This window comes from Thalia democratica, chromosome 2 (genome assembly GCF_965202585.1).
Source record: "Thalia democratica chromosome 2, ktThaDemo2.hap1.1, whole genome shotgun sequence".
NCBI classification, from domain to species: Eukaryota; Metazoa; Chordata; class Thaliacea; order Salpida; family Salpidae; genus Thalia; species Thalia democratica.
The window spans coordinates 45,120,748-45,136,073 of record NC_139166.1 but is presented as its reverse complement, the minus strand read 5'-3'; the positions used below and the strand labels follow the sequence as shown (position 1 = coordinate 45,136,073).

The 15,326-nt window shown below is 25.4% G+C and overlaps 1 protein-coding gene across 3 annotated transcripts in view; it reads left to right on the top strand.

The window, feature by feature from the left end:
- Positions 1-15,326, top strand: part of LOC145849805 (protein phosphatase 3 catalytic subunit alpha-like) — a 33,450-nt gene that overhangs the window by 6,463 nt on the left and 11,661 nt on the right. For all 3 annotated transcript variants that reach the window (XM_082954866.1, XM_082954864.1, XM_082954865.1), the window contains exons 4-9: positions 4,587-4,711; positions 6,273-6,384; positions 6,901-7,046; positions 11,498-11,637; positions 11,738-11,815; positions 15,054-15,148. In XM_082954866.1, coding sequence (XP_082810992.1) covers positions 4,587-4,711; positions 6,273-6,384; positions 6,901-7,046; positions 11,498-11,637; positions 11,738-11,815; positions 15,054-15,148 — 696 coding nt within the window. The remainder of the gene's footprint in view (positions 1-4,586; positions 4,712-6,272; positions 6,385-6,900; positions 7,047-11,497; positions 11,638-11,737; positions 11,816-15,053; positions 15,149-15,326) is intronic.

Genomic DNA, 15,326 nt, shown 5'->3' with positions numbered 1-15,326 from the left:
TATCTATGAGTTATTCAATCTTTACATTTGTATGCTTGTTATTAGTTTTATCTTAAACGAAAACAAAACATACAAAAGAAGTTTTAGCTGGGTTTCAAATCTAAAGTCATATTGTAATTTTAAATTATTAATACTGCTCCTAATTTATACCAATCCTATGACTTGTCAAAAACAATAAAAACAAGTTAAATATATCTATATTTATTTACTTTATTTACATTAAAGGTCAAAGTATATTTAGTTATTGCAGGCATTACTTAGGAAATTTTGCTTACATTGTATATTATAGAAAAAATATTTTAATTTAAAAATTAGTTAAAGTTTCCCATGACTCATACAAAATCAATTTTTTAATTTTTACTGTAACTGAAGTAATTTATAAAAATCTGTTTAAAGAAAATATACTTTGTTAGTTTTAATAAAAATGCATGTGACTATATTTCAGCTTAGCGAGTTCGTAATTTCTTTGTTTTTTATTAACTAGAAAACTTGATTTAGCTTCTGTAGTTGACAAGATTTTCCAAATTTCTTTTTGTTGTTTTTTAAAAGTCATAGGATTGGTATAATTTGAGAACAATTACTGATAATTTTAAAATACAATACGACTTAAGTTTTAATTTAAAACGCTGCTAGTTTTTTTAATTTATGTTTTTTTAGATAAAATTGATAATCAGCTTAGCAGATAATGTAATGATTTAAAACTCATATGTAGATTTTTTAAACATACTAGCTAAATATTGTTGTATTAAAATTTTCAAACATTAAGGCTAATCACAATTATACTTTCCAAGGGTGTTTTTAGGGTTGGGATAAAACACTAAATTTATATTTTTACAATGTTCAAGTTGTAAGTATTCTTTACTTTCGCGTTTTTTAAAAACTTTAGATTTATAAGGAAATAAGAGTAAATTGTATTGTAAATAAAACCTGTGTAATTTTTTCGAAGCTTTATGAAGTGATAGGAAACAAAATAAAATCAGTTTATATTTAAAATTGTATATAGATCAGTTTTCTCGATTTTCAGTTTCTCAGCTAATCAAAGTTTGAAATTTAAATCTAACAGAACAGAAAACAAAGTAAACAAGTTACACAAAATAAAAATATTATGACGTAATTTTGACAGTTAGGTCAACATTCTTTAGAATATTTTTTTAAGTGATAATCTTGCATACTTAAAAAAAAGTAAATGTTTTGAAAATTCAAAAATTACACTTTAAGGTTTTACTAAGTCCATAAATAGTATGCTAGTTAAGAAAAAATAGTGAAGCTTTTTTTGGTATCTGTAAAATAACTGAATAAAAAACTGTTTAATTGCTGTACCTCAGAAAACACGTACCATAAAAAAAATTCTTTAAAAGTATTAATTTTATAATAAACATTTTAAACGAAAATTAGTTTTTAGATGTTGTTTTTAAGTCTTACTTTATCCATCTAAAACTTTATTTGATACATCTTGTTTAGTTTGAAGCTTTACATAAAAAATAATTTATATTATCTTCAGTTACATAATTACTTTGTTTAATAATTTGATCTTTTTTTTCGCTTATTTTATGTTAATAATCAACAACAAATACTTTTTATAAATTTTTTGTCAATAATTACTTGCTCTTCCTAATTTTAATTATTAGAACGTGCAGTAAACTATCTTGAAATAACAAATAACTATTTTGTGCATATATTTCTCATACTTTTTACATTCTATAACCAGAAAAAAACATGTAACGAATGTCAAAGGTGGTACTTAAATGATTTAAGTAAAATCAAATATTTATAATGTTAATCATACTAACTTCTACCAGTTTATTAAAACATGTTGTTGAAATATTTTTCACTAAAAATAAACTTTTTTCTTGTATAGTTGCTTTTGTTGTTATTGTTGTAAATTTGCTAATTATTAGATTACTTTTTTATTCATATATATGTATTAGTTAACGGGTGTTTTTACATACTTGTTTTTGAATCGTGCTTGTTTTTGAGACTATTTGTTTCAAGTTAAGTTTGTTATAATAATGAAATTTAGTTTTTGATCAGTTTCTTAAAGTTATCATTGCAAAAATTTTTAGTACTTCGTAAAATTCTTTTTAAGAGGTTACCTAATTAAAATTATGCTCTCTACTGTTTAAAATTTTGAATAATATAAAGTTAACTGTTTATTACTCTATTATTTATTAAAGTATTAAAATTTTACAACTGTCATAAAGTAAGGTTATTTTTGGTATAATGAAAAAAGATTTCAAAGTTTTATATTAGGAAGCAGGGTTTTATTTTGGGATTTTTTATCTTAACAAAATTATAAATTACATTGATTTTTGTTTTTATCTTTAGGAGACGCAAGTTTTTTCACTTTTTGTTTGTCTACTGCTTTCCTGGTATATTTGTGTCAGTTTTTATTTGATTTTCAAAGGGCCTTGAACTTGCTTTTACGATATACATTTCGATACGTATACGCGTCTACAATGACATTTTTAAAGTGTTTGTAAAAAGTTTTCTTATTTTACGCCAAAGTCAAAAAAGTCTGTGGTTTTCATGCAAAGGTAAAGATGAAAAATATAAGTTTTATTAAACATTTCCTAAGCTAAAAGCTTATAAAAAGTATCTAGAAGTCTTGTGTAGCCTGTTTTTAATTAACATTTATTTTTACTGCTCTACATCATCATTAACATCTCTGAAAAATTTGGTCCTTACTAGTATAATTTAAAGGCTATTTTTAATTTAGATTACATTTACCACAAAACTATTTTTATTAAACTTTTCCATATATAGATGGTTTTCTTTGCTTAAATATTAACTCAAACAGACATTTGAAAAGTAATTACCAGATAAGATAGTTTTCGGAAACTTAGTCACTTTATCTTTTCTTCGAGATTGTGATTTTAATAATTTAAGTAACTTTTTAACGAGTTTTGAAAATAGTATAGAAAGGTAAAAAATAAAACTAATCTTTTTTCTTCAATAATTATCTTAGAAAAATATTTTACAAAGTTTACACTAATTTATAGATTAATGAAAAGTTCGTTTTTTACAAACAAAACTAGAGTTTTTGTTGTTATGTGTGACAAACACTTTTTAAAAGCGATAATAATATTATCAAGACGCCTTATTAATGTTAATGTAATTAATATTAACTATATTATAATTTCTCAAATTGTCCAAATAATGAAAAACTGTTTTGTTCTGCAAATTTTGTTTTTATCTGGTACAATATTGTTTAATAAATTTCAAAGTATTGTTAGATACATCTTATTTTTTAAAATAGTTTTTTAGAAACACATTTATACAATATACTTTTAAAGCCTTAAAGTAAAAATTTTGTAAATTAAGTCCTAATTATTTCAAACTATTTTTAGACAAAGGAAATTAGTTTTTAATATTTTCTTTTTAAGGTTTTTAAGCAGTTTTTTGATCAGACAAAATTATTTTAGAATTATTAATAGTATTAATAGTCAAAATAGTGAATAAATCAAATAGCTAACTTAAAATAATTTTTGAAATTGCTAATTATAAATTTTATAAATTATTGTTTATAGAAATTTTTTGTTCCTAAATTAAATATTGTTTGATTATTGATGAACTGATAGTGCTTTCAAAAATAGTGTATAATAATTACTTTTATAGATGTTTTTGATTTTAATAAAATAATCTTTTTACCTTTGTAGTACTTAATTGTATAATGTTTTTTAATATGATATAAAATTATTGTTTTTTATTTATATATAAATAGTCATGTAAATCAATATAAAACGATATAAAAAACAACTAGCTCTTAATTATAACTACAACAGTTGGTAATCTAGGGTATACCTCAGTAATTGAAATTGCAATGCGTCTAGTACGCACGCCAACTCTCTTTGTTTTTTTTATTGCTTATTTTACACGCAAGGCAACATTTTTGTCGTCAAGATGCTTCCTCAAGCTGTTTACTTTTACTTTCTTTTACTTGAAAGGGTGGTAAGTAGATTTAAGTGAAAATTATTTATATTTTTGAACTGCTGTACATTTTTTGAGTATATTCTTTAGTCTCAAATATAATCAAAATATAATTAAAATAAACTTGGTTTTCGTCAAAAAAGTTTAAATTTTAAAACTTTATTGATAAATTATTAATGTATACGAAAGTACTTTTTATGTCTTACTGTTTGACGCATTTGACAAAAATCAAGTACATTTAGACTTTTATATTGTTTTTAATTGAGTTTAACATATGTCAATTTATTATATGTTTTGATTTTGAGAAAACAAATAAAGAGATCTCAGCTACTAGAGGATAGATTAAGATGAATTAAGTAAGATTAAATTGACTTAATTGAGATTTTTTAAGATAATAAACTTAGTTTGTAAAATAAAGTCTTGAAAGAATAAATTTATATGTCAATTTATAGTATTTTGTTTTTCTTTGACACCGTTTATTGAATAAACGGTTTTTAGCAACCTCAAAAAAAGTTTTGTACAAATATAAACAAACTTATGAATCTTTGGTATATTAGCTGTACAACCCTACCTTCGTTAGGTGTTAGCATTTAGCTGCACATTGTACAGTAATATTATAGTTATGATACAATTAATGTTAATATTTTATTTATTTTCAGTTTGTGGAGATATTCACGGACAATACTTCGACTTGATGAAGTTGTTTGAAGTTGGTGGAAATCCCGCAACAACTCGCTATTTGTTCCTCGGAGATTACGTTGACAGAGGCTACTACAGCATTGAAGTTAGCATAAAAACAATATTTTTATTAAACTTGTACTTTAAAATTATCCAAAGTTGCAGCATAAAGTTTCTTATTTTGTTAACGCCAAAACAACTGCTATATATGCATTTTTGCAACTCCCTTGACAGTTTGTAGTCAAGCTAAGAAAGCTCTTAATAGCTGAGCACAGACGGCTCATACCTTCGTAGACGGCGTTTAATTACTTATTACTTGCACTGCTTAAGTGTTAGAATAAAAGAAAATGTTGCGGGTCGCCGCAAATCAACCGCACAATACACTAAGAGAAGACCTTACACATTTGAATACGCTTATGTATTACTTTATAAACTTTACGTTTTGCTAATTTTCAATCGTCGTTTTTCCCCCTTGGTGGTGGCTAGCTGGCTTTTACGCTGTCGAAATCAAAGGTTGTACTCATTATTAATTCATCGACGGCCTGCAAAAGATAGCGTTGCTCAACTGTGCGTAAGAGCCGCGCAAGATTAGGTTTTAAAGCAGAATTTTGCTAAGTTACATTTTTTAATAAAAAAAATATAATTTTAATGTAAACAGCATTTGTTTGATAAATGTCTTGTTTCTGTTGCATTTAAATTGTATTCTAAAACTTTTACTTCAGCAGTGTACGTATAAGATCAAAAGTGTTTACATAAGGATTTTTATAGTTAAAATAAAAGCAAAGATATAAAAACAACTGTTAAATTCAACCGTAAAGATCTATTATAAACTTGCTGGAACTTATTCTAAGTTTAGGAACTAAAATTTACTAAAATCTTTTTTTTGTCAATAAATTAATACGTACAAATAAGATGCTTAAAGATGATTCATAGAAACTTGAATTATTATTACCTAATGATAAAGCTTTAGAACTTGTGCATATAGGCTGAATTTTCTTTTTTACTAGAAAAGTAAACTTGTTCTATAACTCAACAGTTATTAAAAATGTAACTTAGGTAAAATTCTAATCGATAGTTTAACAAAGTTAGCTATTTAAGAAAAAAATTGCATAAATAAATGGGAAATTTCTTAATTTTAACTTGGTTTTAAAATGTGTATTGATTTTTTACTTCTTTTATTTTTGTTTTAACTTAACAAATATATTGTATAAGAAAATTTTTAACTCTTTTTATACCAACAATATCCACAAATTTCCTGCTAATTTTGTTATGAAGTTTAGTAAGCTTGCATTAAAAAAAATATTGCTTAATTTCCTGTTTATTTTTACGTCAAATTTGCTCGGTAGTTAGCTTGACTATATATTAAAAAAAAACTTAAGTTACAAATCAAATCACTTACATTTTATATATGGTGTTTAAAATACAAAATAAAGCTTTAAAACTGTTTTAAACTTTCATGAACATAAAATTGATTTAGTAAAATTCGAACACACGAATGTTGTCAACCATACTTGTAGCTAATGTCTTTTGCTGTCAACACAAAACTGCTTTTGCGCGTTACAAGTACAACATTCCTTCGATTTCTCAAATGTGATTACATGGAAAATAATCGACAGTAACAATTGAAATGACAAGTCACATTTGCCTTATTGTTGTTGTTTTTACAGTGCGTTTTGTACTTGTGGTCGCTGAAGACCCTCTACCCCGACACATTGTTTTTGTTGCGAGGCAATCACGAGTGTCGCCACCTCACCGAGTATTTCACCTTCAAACAGGAATGTGAGTTTGTGTTTAGTTTAACTGAATTTCTAAATGCCTGAGATTTAATTATAAGCAAATTTGATAATTTCAACCAAAATGTAGAATTTTAAAACAGTTTATGAAATAACTATTATTTCTTAAGGATCATTTTAATGTTGATTTAAATTTTTGTATAAAGTAAAATAATTTAGATATTGGATTTAAAAAAACGTTTTTTTTTTTCAATTGAAACCTTTATTTTTAGTTAATATTGCATAACATTAAATCTTTACCAATACTGAGCTATGATAAACTCTGATAAAATCTAAGTTTTTAAAAGTTATTTCATTAAACTAATTTAACACTTGTTTAAGACTTTTACTCACGTTATAATAATTATTAAGCGTAAAGTTACCTATTTTTGTATCACATTTTGATATCTTTAAAAACCTTAACTAAAAAATACTGTTGCCATTCACATTAAAATTATGTTCTGCATAAACAAGGTTTACTAACAGCGATTTTATCATGACTTAACCAAAATCGTCAATGTAGGTAAAATCAAATACAGCGAGGAAATATACGATGCTTGCATGGATTCTTTCGACTGCCTCCCACTAGCTGCTATAATTAATCAGCAATTTTTATGCGTTCACGGTGGCCTGTCGCCAGAGACGCACTCCATAGAAGACATCAAAAAAGTAAGCAAGCTGTGTTTAGTAGATTGTTACTTGATAAATTTTATAAAAACTATAATATTATTTTAATGTTTTAAATAAAATTCTTTTTTAATTAAGTATTACAAATGCTCTCAATCATTTTTCACTGCAAGTTTAAAAAAAATTGTGATGGGAAAAACTATCATTATTTAAAAAAAAAGTTTATCTTAAAAATTATTTAGAGATTACACAGGTGTTTTAGCTTGAGTTTTAAAATGTCAGCTAACTTTTTATCTTTTAACAAAGTTTTATTATTTAGTACCCTTGTTAAGGATTTTATTAAACTATATTTAAATTATAAGCTCAGTTTGTAATAAGCTATGGTATTCATTTATAATAACTTGAGAAGCCATGCAAAACGTTTTGTTATACTATTATTAAATAGTTTTGACACAAACCATGTTCCTAATTAATATTTTAAGTAATTTTGCTTCTTTAAAATAACTTTGAATATTTTCAAGATAGCCTTCAAGGTTTTTTTGGAGGGGTAAGAAAGCTTAAAACTTAAATAACTATTACTAACTTATTGGCTAATTTTACAGTAGGTTAGTTACTTAACTTAAAATATGTTTGTTTAGGTAAATAAAATACGTATATCTATTACATACGTACGTAAATTCTAAATATAACATATTATTTTATTACATTATTATTGATTTTTTTTAATCAACATTCGCTTTTATTTTAATAAAAATAAACTTTTAGTTTCCTATCAGTATTTTAATTTAAAACTTCCATTTAAAACCGCCTTTATAAAAAATTAGAAAAATTTCGTATACGATTAAAATTCTACATATGGAATCAAAACACTTTTAGTCAGCTAATTAAACTATACAAAGTTATATTTAAAAGTTTGAACACACACTACAAAAGTTTTTTTAAACATGTTTCAGTTTCAATAATTATAATTACAAAATCTCATGATTAAATTCATCTCAGCATAATTCACTTCACAGATTGTTTTGTCCATTATGAGCCTGAAAATCCTTTGATAAAATTAAAAAGCGATGACGCATTTGATGAGATTTGGTTTGGGGAACGGAACTTTTAGATTCCTGCAGCATTCTCAAATTCAAATAATGAATCGTCATGTATTGAATGACATGAGCTTTTTTCTTGCTCTTGTTGTCCATTATCATAAATAATTTTAAAAGGATATTAAATTTAAAAAAATCCTAAAACAACTATATCTTTGCACTCAGTTATAAATATTGTCTTTTAGTCCTTTTATTGTTAACAGTAGTGCTGCTTTTAACAGCACTGTTAACTTGATATACTACCTTTTGTATGTTCCTTTTAATGACGGGACGTTGGTGAATCGTTTCCCTGTTGTCGATTTCTACTATGCAAATGAAATTTACAGCGCCACGGGAGACTTGGATATTTATATTTTTTCGTTAATAATTTTGATGTTTTGATACAATCCCTTTGGATATTAATCGTGTTATTCTATGTTAGTTCTGCTGTTGATATTTGCAATTACGATTGAAATAGTTAGATTTTTGATTAAATTTAGTTGATGTATAATAGAATGTGTAATAATTTATTCAAGTTTTATAATGAATTGATTCAGGTTGTTAAATTCTGGCATAGTTTATTTTATAACAGTTTGCAATCCATGTTTTTATGTGCATTCCGAATCGCTACCCTTTTCTTTTTAAAACTTCTATATTTTTGTCTTAGTATTCTTTGATTAAAGAAGACATTAAATACGACTATACAAAAATTACTTTGTCGTCTTTCTGAATATTTGGTTCATTTTGTTGCAGTAAAAAAAAAAGAGATTTCACTGTTAAAATAAACGCTTTATGGTACTCTCATTTGATGTTGAGTTAAGAATACACAAAAAATAAAAGCCAAACAGAATCTAAACACCATATATACTTAAATTATAACAAACTAACATATCACTAAAAGTATATTTGTTTCCAACAAACTTTAAGACACAGACCTGCAAAACTTAGTCTGAGAGTTTTCGAACTGAGTAATTTTATGTGAACTGGTTACAACAAATTTTTTTATAATCTGTACGCTTTCAAAAAAAATACTTCTGTTTTGTTTAGAAAGTAAACAGTATTATTCTCACAGAATTACTTACTATTTTTACAACTACTAATATACAAAATTTAAAAGGTGTTACTTACGTAAAAAAAAAAATTTGTTCTAATCTTGGTAAATTCTAAATAATATACACTACTTTATTACAAAAATTTGCCCAAGAAAGACCAAGTAAAAATATGATTATACTTGTTGAAATAAAGCTTCACAAAATGGATCATTTAAAATTTACTAAGATGTCACTCTTACAAAAAATGAATTTTTTCTTTTTTTGTTACTAGTTTCATCTTTTTGGTGTACTTTTTTAATAAAAGCATACCAGTGAAAATAGTATAAACTGTCTTTCACAATTTTATATCTAAATCGATTAAACAACTTTTTGTTTGTTTGTTTTGTGGTCATAACTTCAAAAGTTTAATTTAATTGATTAGTGTTTTCAACTAAATTGAACTTAAGATGTAACGTTTGAATAACTTTCTTAAGTTTTTACATGTTTGTGTTTTCCAGTCTTGTGTATCGCTTATATCTCTGTATTAGTATATATATGTAACTATGTTTCTAATTACTTTTAGTGTTTCGTGTTCTGTAAATTGTTTTTTTTCTAAGCTAATACGCATAGCCAATTTCGGCTGATAGCGGGACTGTAGTTTTTCGTATTATTATTATTAAAGTATGTGTAAAAAGTTAAAAAATAAACGCGTCGTAAATTAATTAAATATAACAAAAGTTTAGCTAAGTTCTCGATTTTCCATAGTTTTTGAAAGTTCTTAAAAGTTGAATAAATTTTTATAGACTTCATTCCTTAAATTTTTTTATTTCAAGCAAAGTTTTGCTTACAGCAATCAAGGTACACGAACGTTAATTTTCAAGCGTGGTTATTGCAAGTGTAAATGGATGAATTAATGCTTGTTTTATGACATCACAAGTGAAAACATGGGGTTACTCGGTGCGGTAGTTTAACGTTGCAATTGTTCCGCATGCATATTGCATTAGGCCTCCCTTCCGCCGCATATATTTCAGTTTTAAATCATTTATAAGTGAATTTTAAAGCAAAAAGTTACTTTTGTCGAATATATTTGAAATCTTTCTTTGGTTTTATTTTTTTTCTCTATGTGTAAGATGTTTTGTATTTTCATTACGGTTTTATTAAAATATAATATTTTACATCTGATCAATATAGTTATTCTTTTTTAGTATTAATATATGTTATAAGTTTTGCTTGTTGTGTAGTATTTCCTATTGTATATTTTTTGTATATCAAATAGCTAAAGACAAGTTTAACAATTAGAAGTTGTTATTTACTGCATATTTTTAAAAGTTTAAACTGACTTATAAATTGTTTCCTATGCTATATTCAAAATGTTTTTTGGTAAAATTAAAATGACTACTTGTTTTTGTTTAATGCTGGCGAAACGACTGTTTCACAAAACTTTACTGATACTTTGTTTTTGCATATAATCATTAAATCTATCTTCTTGCTCACGACAGCAACAAAAAACACATAAGTCATACACAAAAGTAGATAAAACGTTTCTCCATGAATTTTGCAATTTGCATTGAGATATTAAAGTAAGCAGAAACCGTTAAATCAGATCTAAGCGTGAAATTAGTTAAACTTGGTTAGTCTTACAACTGCAAGTCCACATAGTGTTCGAGGTTCACCAAAATACAAATGTGCGGCGACTTGCCTGTCTTACATTTGTTTTTTTATCCACAATGCAAAAAAAAGTATTGTTTTGATAAACATCAGTACGCTCAATTTGACAATACTTTTTGTTCTAGTTTTGTTTTATATATATGCTTCTTTTAGCGTTTCATCATTTTTGAACACCATATGTTGTTTTTATTATGGCTGCTAACAACCAGCTTCAATGAGCTAATGCAAACAAGGTTATTTTAAATGTATTTTTAGTAACTTGAATTGTCGTTTAACCATTAATACTGCAGGAAAAATATGTATAGAAAAAACCAGCGACTAGTTTTGAAAAATATCTATGTCTTTTGCTTATGTTTTTTATAGCTTTAAATTTTAAACCACTACTTTAATAAAGATATTTATGAGTCATTATATATATATAGAACGAGTTTTTGTTTTTGTCAAATTTCATGTCACAATATTTTAAGTGTATTGATTGTGGTTTTTAAAAGGATTTTTGATATAGCTGTCTTTTTTATAAAAATGAAAATCTTAGACACAGTTTTATTCTAAAAAATGTATTACATCAAAAAATAAGACAACTTGTTATGTTTGATTCTAACAAAGCAGTTTGCAAAAATGATTTTTTTTATATAAAATGAAAAACTCTGTTTTTAGAATCTGTTTGTATCAAAACGTTTTGATTAATAATTATGCACTAACAAGCTTTGCTTTGCAGATCGATAGGTTCAGGGAACCTCCGGCCTTCGGACCAATGTGCGACATTTTGTGGTCCGATCCGATAGAAGAGTTTGGCAACGAAATGTCAGGCGAGCACTTCTCGAACAACACTGTCCGCGGATGTTCGTACTTTTACAGGTATTTTGCTTAAAAACTGCTGTCTCTATTTATGCTTTTTTTTTAATCATTGTGCTGCTTATTGATTTGTATAAAAATCACGTGAATAAAATTTCAACAGTTACTCCGCGGTGTGCAACTTTCTTCACAGCAATAATTTGCTATCCATGATTCGCGCTCACGAGGCTCAAGACGCTGGGTTGGTTTTTTTATTCTTGATATGTTTTTGTCGCTTTATGATGTAAAAAATGTTAATAAATCACTAATGAGGTAACTGAGCTCTAGAACTACCATTACACTAGTCAGATATTTATTTTGGCATGGTCTATTTTTCAAGTTAAAAGTTAAAAAAAAAATTATTTTGGACTGACGAAGAGTTATAAACTTTTATATAATTCTTTGATACTTTTCAACTTCTTTTTAATTTATAAAAAATTAAGTATTATTCTTAGAAAAAAATTTAGATTTATGTTTTTTAATAAAAGTTTTATTTAAATGATCAATTTTTTAAGGTCAATTTTAGTAAAGCTATTTTACAGTTTGAAAAAAATCTCGCGGCTTGAGTAATACTATTTTTGTTATTATTGGGATAATATACCAGTTTTTTTTTAAAGAAAAAGGCTAGTTCTTTCACTCATGAAGTCTAAAATAAAAATATAGTTAAGGTAGGAAAAGTATTAGGTAAACCATAAAAAGTTTCAAACAAAAATGTTTGATAGTTTATAAGAAATGGATATATTCGTCATTCTTAGTTTCAAATAACTACAATAGTTCAGGGTTGCCACTCGGTCAGGAAAAGTCAGGAAATTAGGAAAAGTCAGGAAAAATTTCAAAAAATGACAAAAGTCAGGAAAAAATGGGGGGTTTTGAAAAAAAAGTCAGGAAATTTGATAAAATTAAAAAAAAAAAGTCAGATTTTGTCAGTTTAAATTTACAAAATTCCTTGTTTTCCAAAGCTTTCAAATGGTAAAAATTAATTAAAATTCTTTAAAGTCAGAAAAAAATTCCAAAATTTTCCTAGAAATTTACAGAAATATTTAATTTTATTTCCAATACCTTCATCTGGTATAAATTAGTAAAATATCCTTTTTAAAACTGCAAAAATTTTCTTTTAACATATTGAACAAGTACCCCCTTGAACAAGCAGATTTTGTAAGCTTTTTAGTATTGGTGATCTGTAGCAAGGACACTTCCATAGTGAAACTGTGATATATACATTAAAGTTTATCTAGCATAATTTTAGAATCAAAGTGTTTTTTTTTTAAGTAAATGATTGAGTTCTTTTTAACTAAGCAGTTAGTTTGGTATTTTATAAAACAAGTAAATGTGTATACTGAAGCGGAATGCAGACCAGATGAATGAAACCATATCTTAATTAGATGAAAAGGTTGAAGTGCTAATAAAAAACGGAGAAAATAAACTTGAGTACATACATTTAAAAAAAAACACTATTTGATTAAGTTCTTAATTGTTTAAATGTTTTAACTGTAAAATTTGTTATTGTTTAAAGATTTCACTTGTGAAAGTTTGTAATTAATTCAAGGTTTTAATTGTAAAAGTTCCTTATATGTCGTTTGTTTATCTAGATACATTTATGCTAGGAAATTCTAAAAAAAATGTGTCTTTTTTAGGACAAGCTGTGTTTATAAGGTAAGAATAAAAGTATTTTGCTGATAGAGCTGTTTATTACAACCATCAATCATACACAAATGGTTTAATTGATGTACTGGAAGTTTGATGATAGAATTCAACAAAAAACTGTTGTTTTTAACCTGTATTGAAATTAGATTGAAAGCTTTATATAGTTTCAAGTGTTAGGTTATGTATTTTAGAATAAGTTTAGTTTAAGAGTTTGATTTAGAAAAGTCAGGAAAAATTTTGGTAAAAAGTCAGGAAATTTTTCTCAGCTAGATCAGTGGCAACCATGATAGTTTTTAGTTAAATAAAAAATATCTTTAAAGGTCAACGTGATGAAGATGTGAAGTTATTATTGTACTACCCACCCTATTAGTACTGAAAGATTTTTCCTCAGTATTTATATTTTAAAAGTTATGTAATGTTTTTTATCTTTTCTTTGAAATAAGCTTTTTTTCTACATTTGTTTATTTTTAAACTAAATAAAAAGCTAACTTATACCAACTTATTTGATTAAAAAATTCAAATATAATGAAGTTTGGAATTCGTCGTCATTAACTTAATTTTGCCAAAGCTCGAGGTTGCCTGGAATCCTGGAAAAACCTGGAATTTAAAACAATTTTTACATGTTAAAGTAATGAAATTTTGATTTGATACAAAAAATATCGTAACGAAAAAAAATTGTTATCATAATTTTTTTGATTAAAAACACATTTAAAGTAGCATAATATCTTTTTAATGTTGTTATACTATTTAAAACATTTTTTTACCATAAATTTATACTAAAAAAAGACTCAAAAACTTGTACTTTTAAAAATTAGGAAGAAATTTAGAAAACCTGAAAGAAATTTTTCAAAAACTTTTGGCAGCCCTGCAAAGCTGCTGTAGTTAATATTATTGACAAGAATGACTATACTTCTCAGATTAGGAATTTTAACAAAATTTTTGAATTGATCATTCAAATTTAGTTGAGTACTAGCAGCATTTACAGAGTATATACTTATACTATAATAGGATTAAACAGAATATACTTATAAAGTCTTTATAAAGCTCTGAATATTTTTAATTGTTTCAGAACATATTTCAGCAATTTTTTTTTGGCATTTTAATCTTAAGTTTGATAAAGATTATGTATGATGGTTACAAGTCAAATCACATGTACATTACCTTGATTTTTAAAGTTCTTAGCTAAAAAGAAAGTAGAAGAAAATTGACTGTTAGTCAATTATTGATAAAGTATAAAGGAGCACTTTTAGGAGAGTAAAAATACAAAATATTTTATTAGAATATATTTTAATAAAAAAATGTGATATACTAGAAAACTTGTTTTAAGTTGTTCTGCAGGCGTTTATATGGCAACAAATGCTATTTTTTGCGAAAATAAACGCTGAGTTAAAAGATATCATAATGGTTATAACTTGTGCAATTAAAACTCAAAACTTATTAAATATATCTATGTATATACTATCTAATTGTATATATTTTTTTTAACTTTTTGTTTTCTAAAATACATATTATAGTTCTAAAGAAAAGTTTTATCATTAAAAAGGTATAAAAAACTACTATATAACTTTACTGAAGTTTTTAAATGTGTAGGTAGTTTTTATCAAGTTTGTTGCGTTAGTTAAACTCATTTTTGAAACTTAAAAAAGCGCATTTCTTTTGTAATTATTTGTAGTTAAGTTTCTTCAAAAATACAAAGTTTAAATTTCAACAGATGTCTAATTTAAGGTGTGTAAAGTATACTAACAAAGTTAGTTAAATAAAATTAAAAAAAAAAACATTAAACTAAATTTAAACAGATACAGAATGTACAAGAAGAGTCAACGCACCGGGTTTCCTTCATTAATTACTATTTTCTCTGCTCCAAATTACCTTGACGTTTATAACAACAAAGGTACTTTTTTATTTTATTACTAATAATGACTGAATTTAAATACTATTAAAGAATGTTAATAAAGAACAATTATATACTTTTTTTTAAAGCATTTAATATTTCATCACAGTTTTTTTTCACCAAATCGACTTTTTCCTCAAGCTTTTAGTTTTTTGTTGCTTACTTGTTTTTGTGTTAA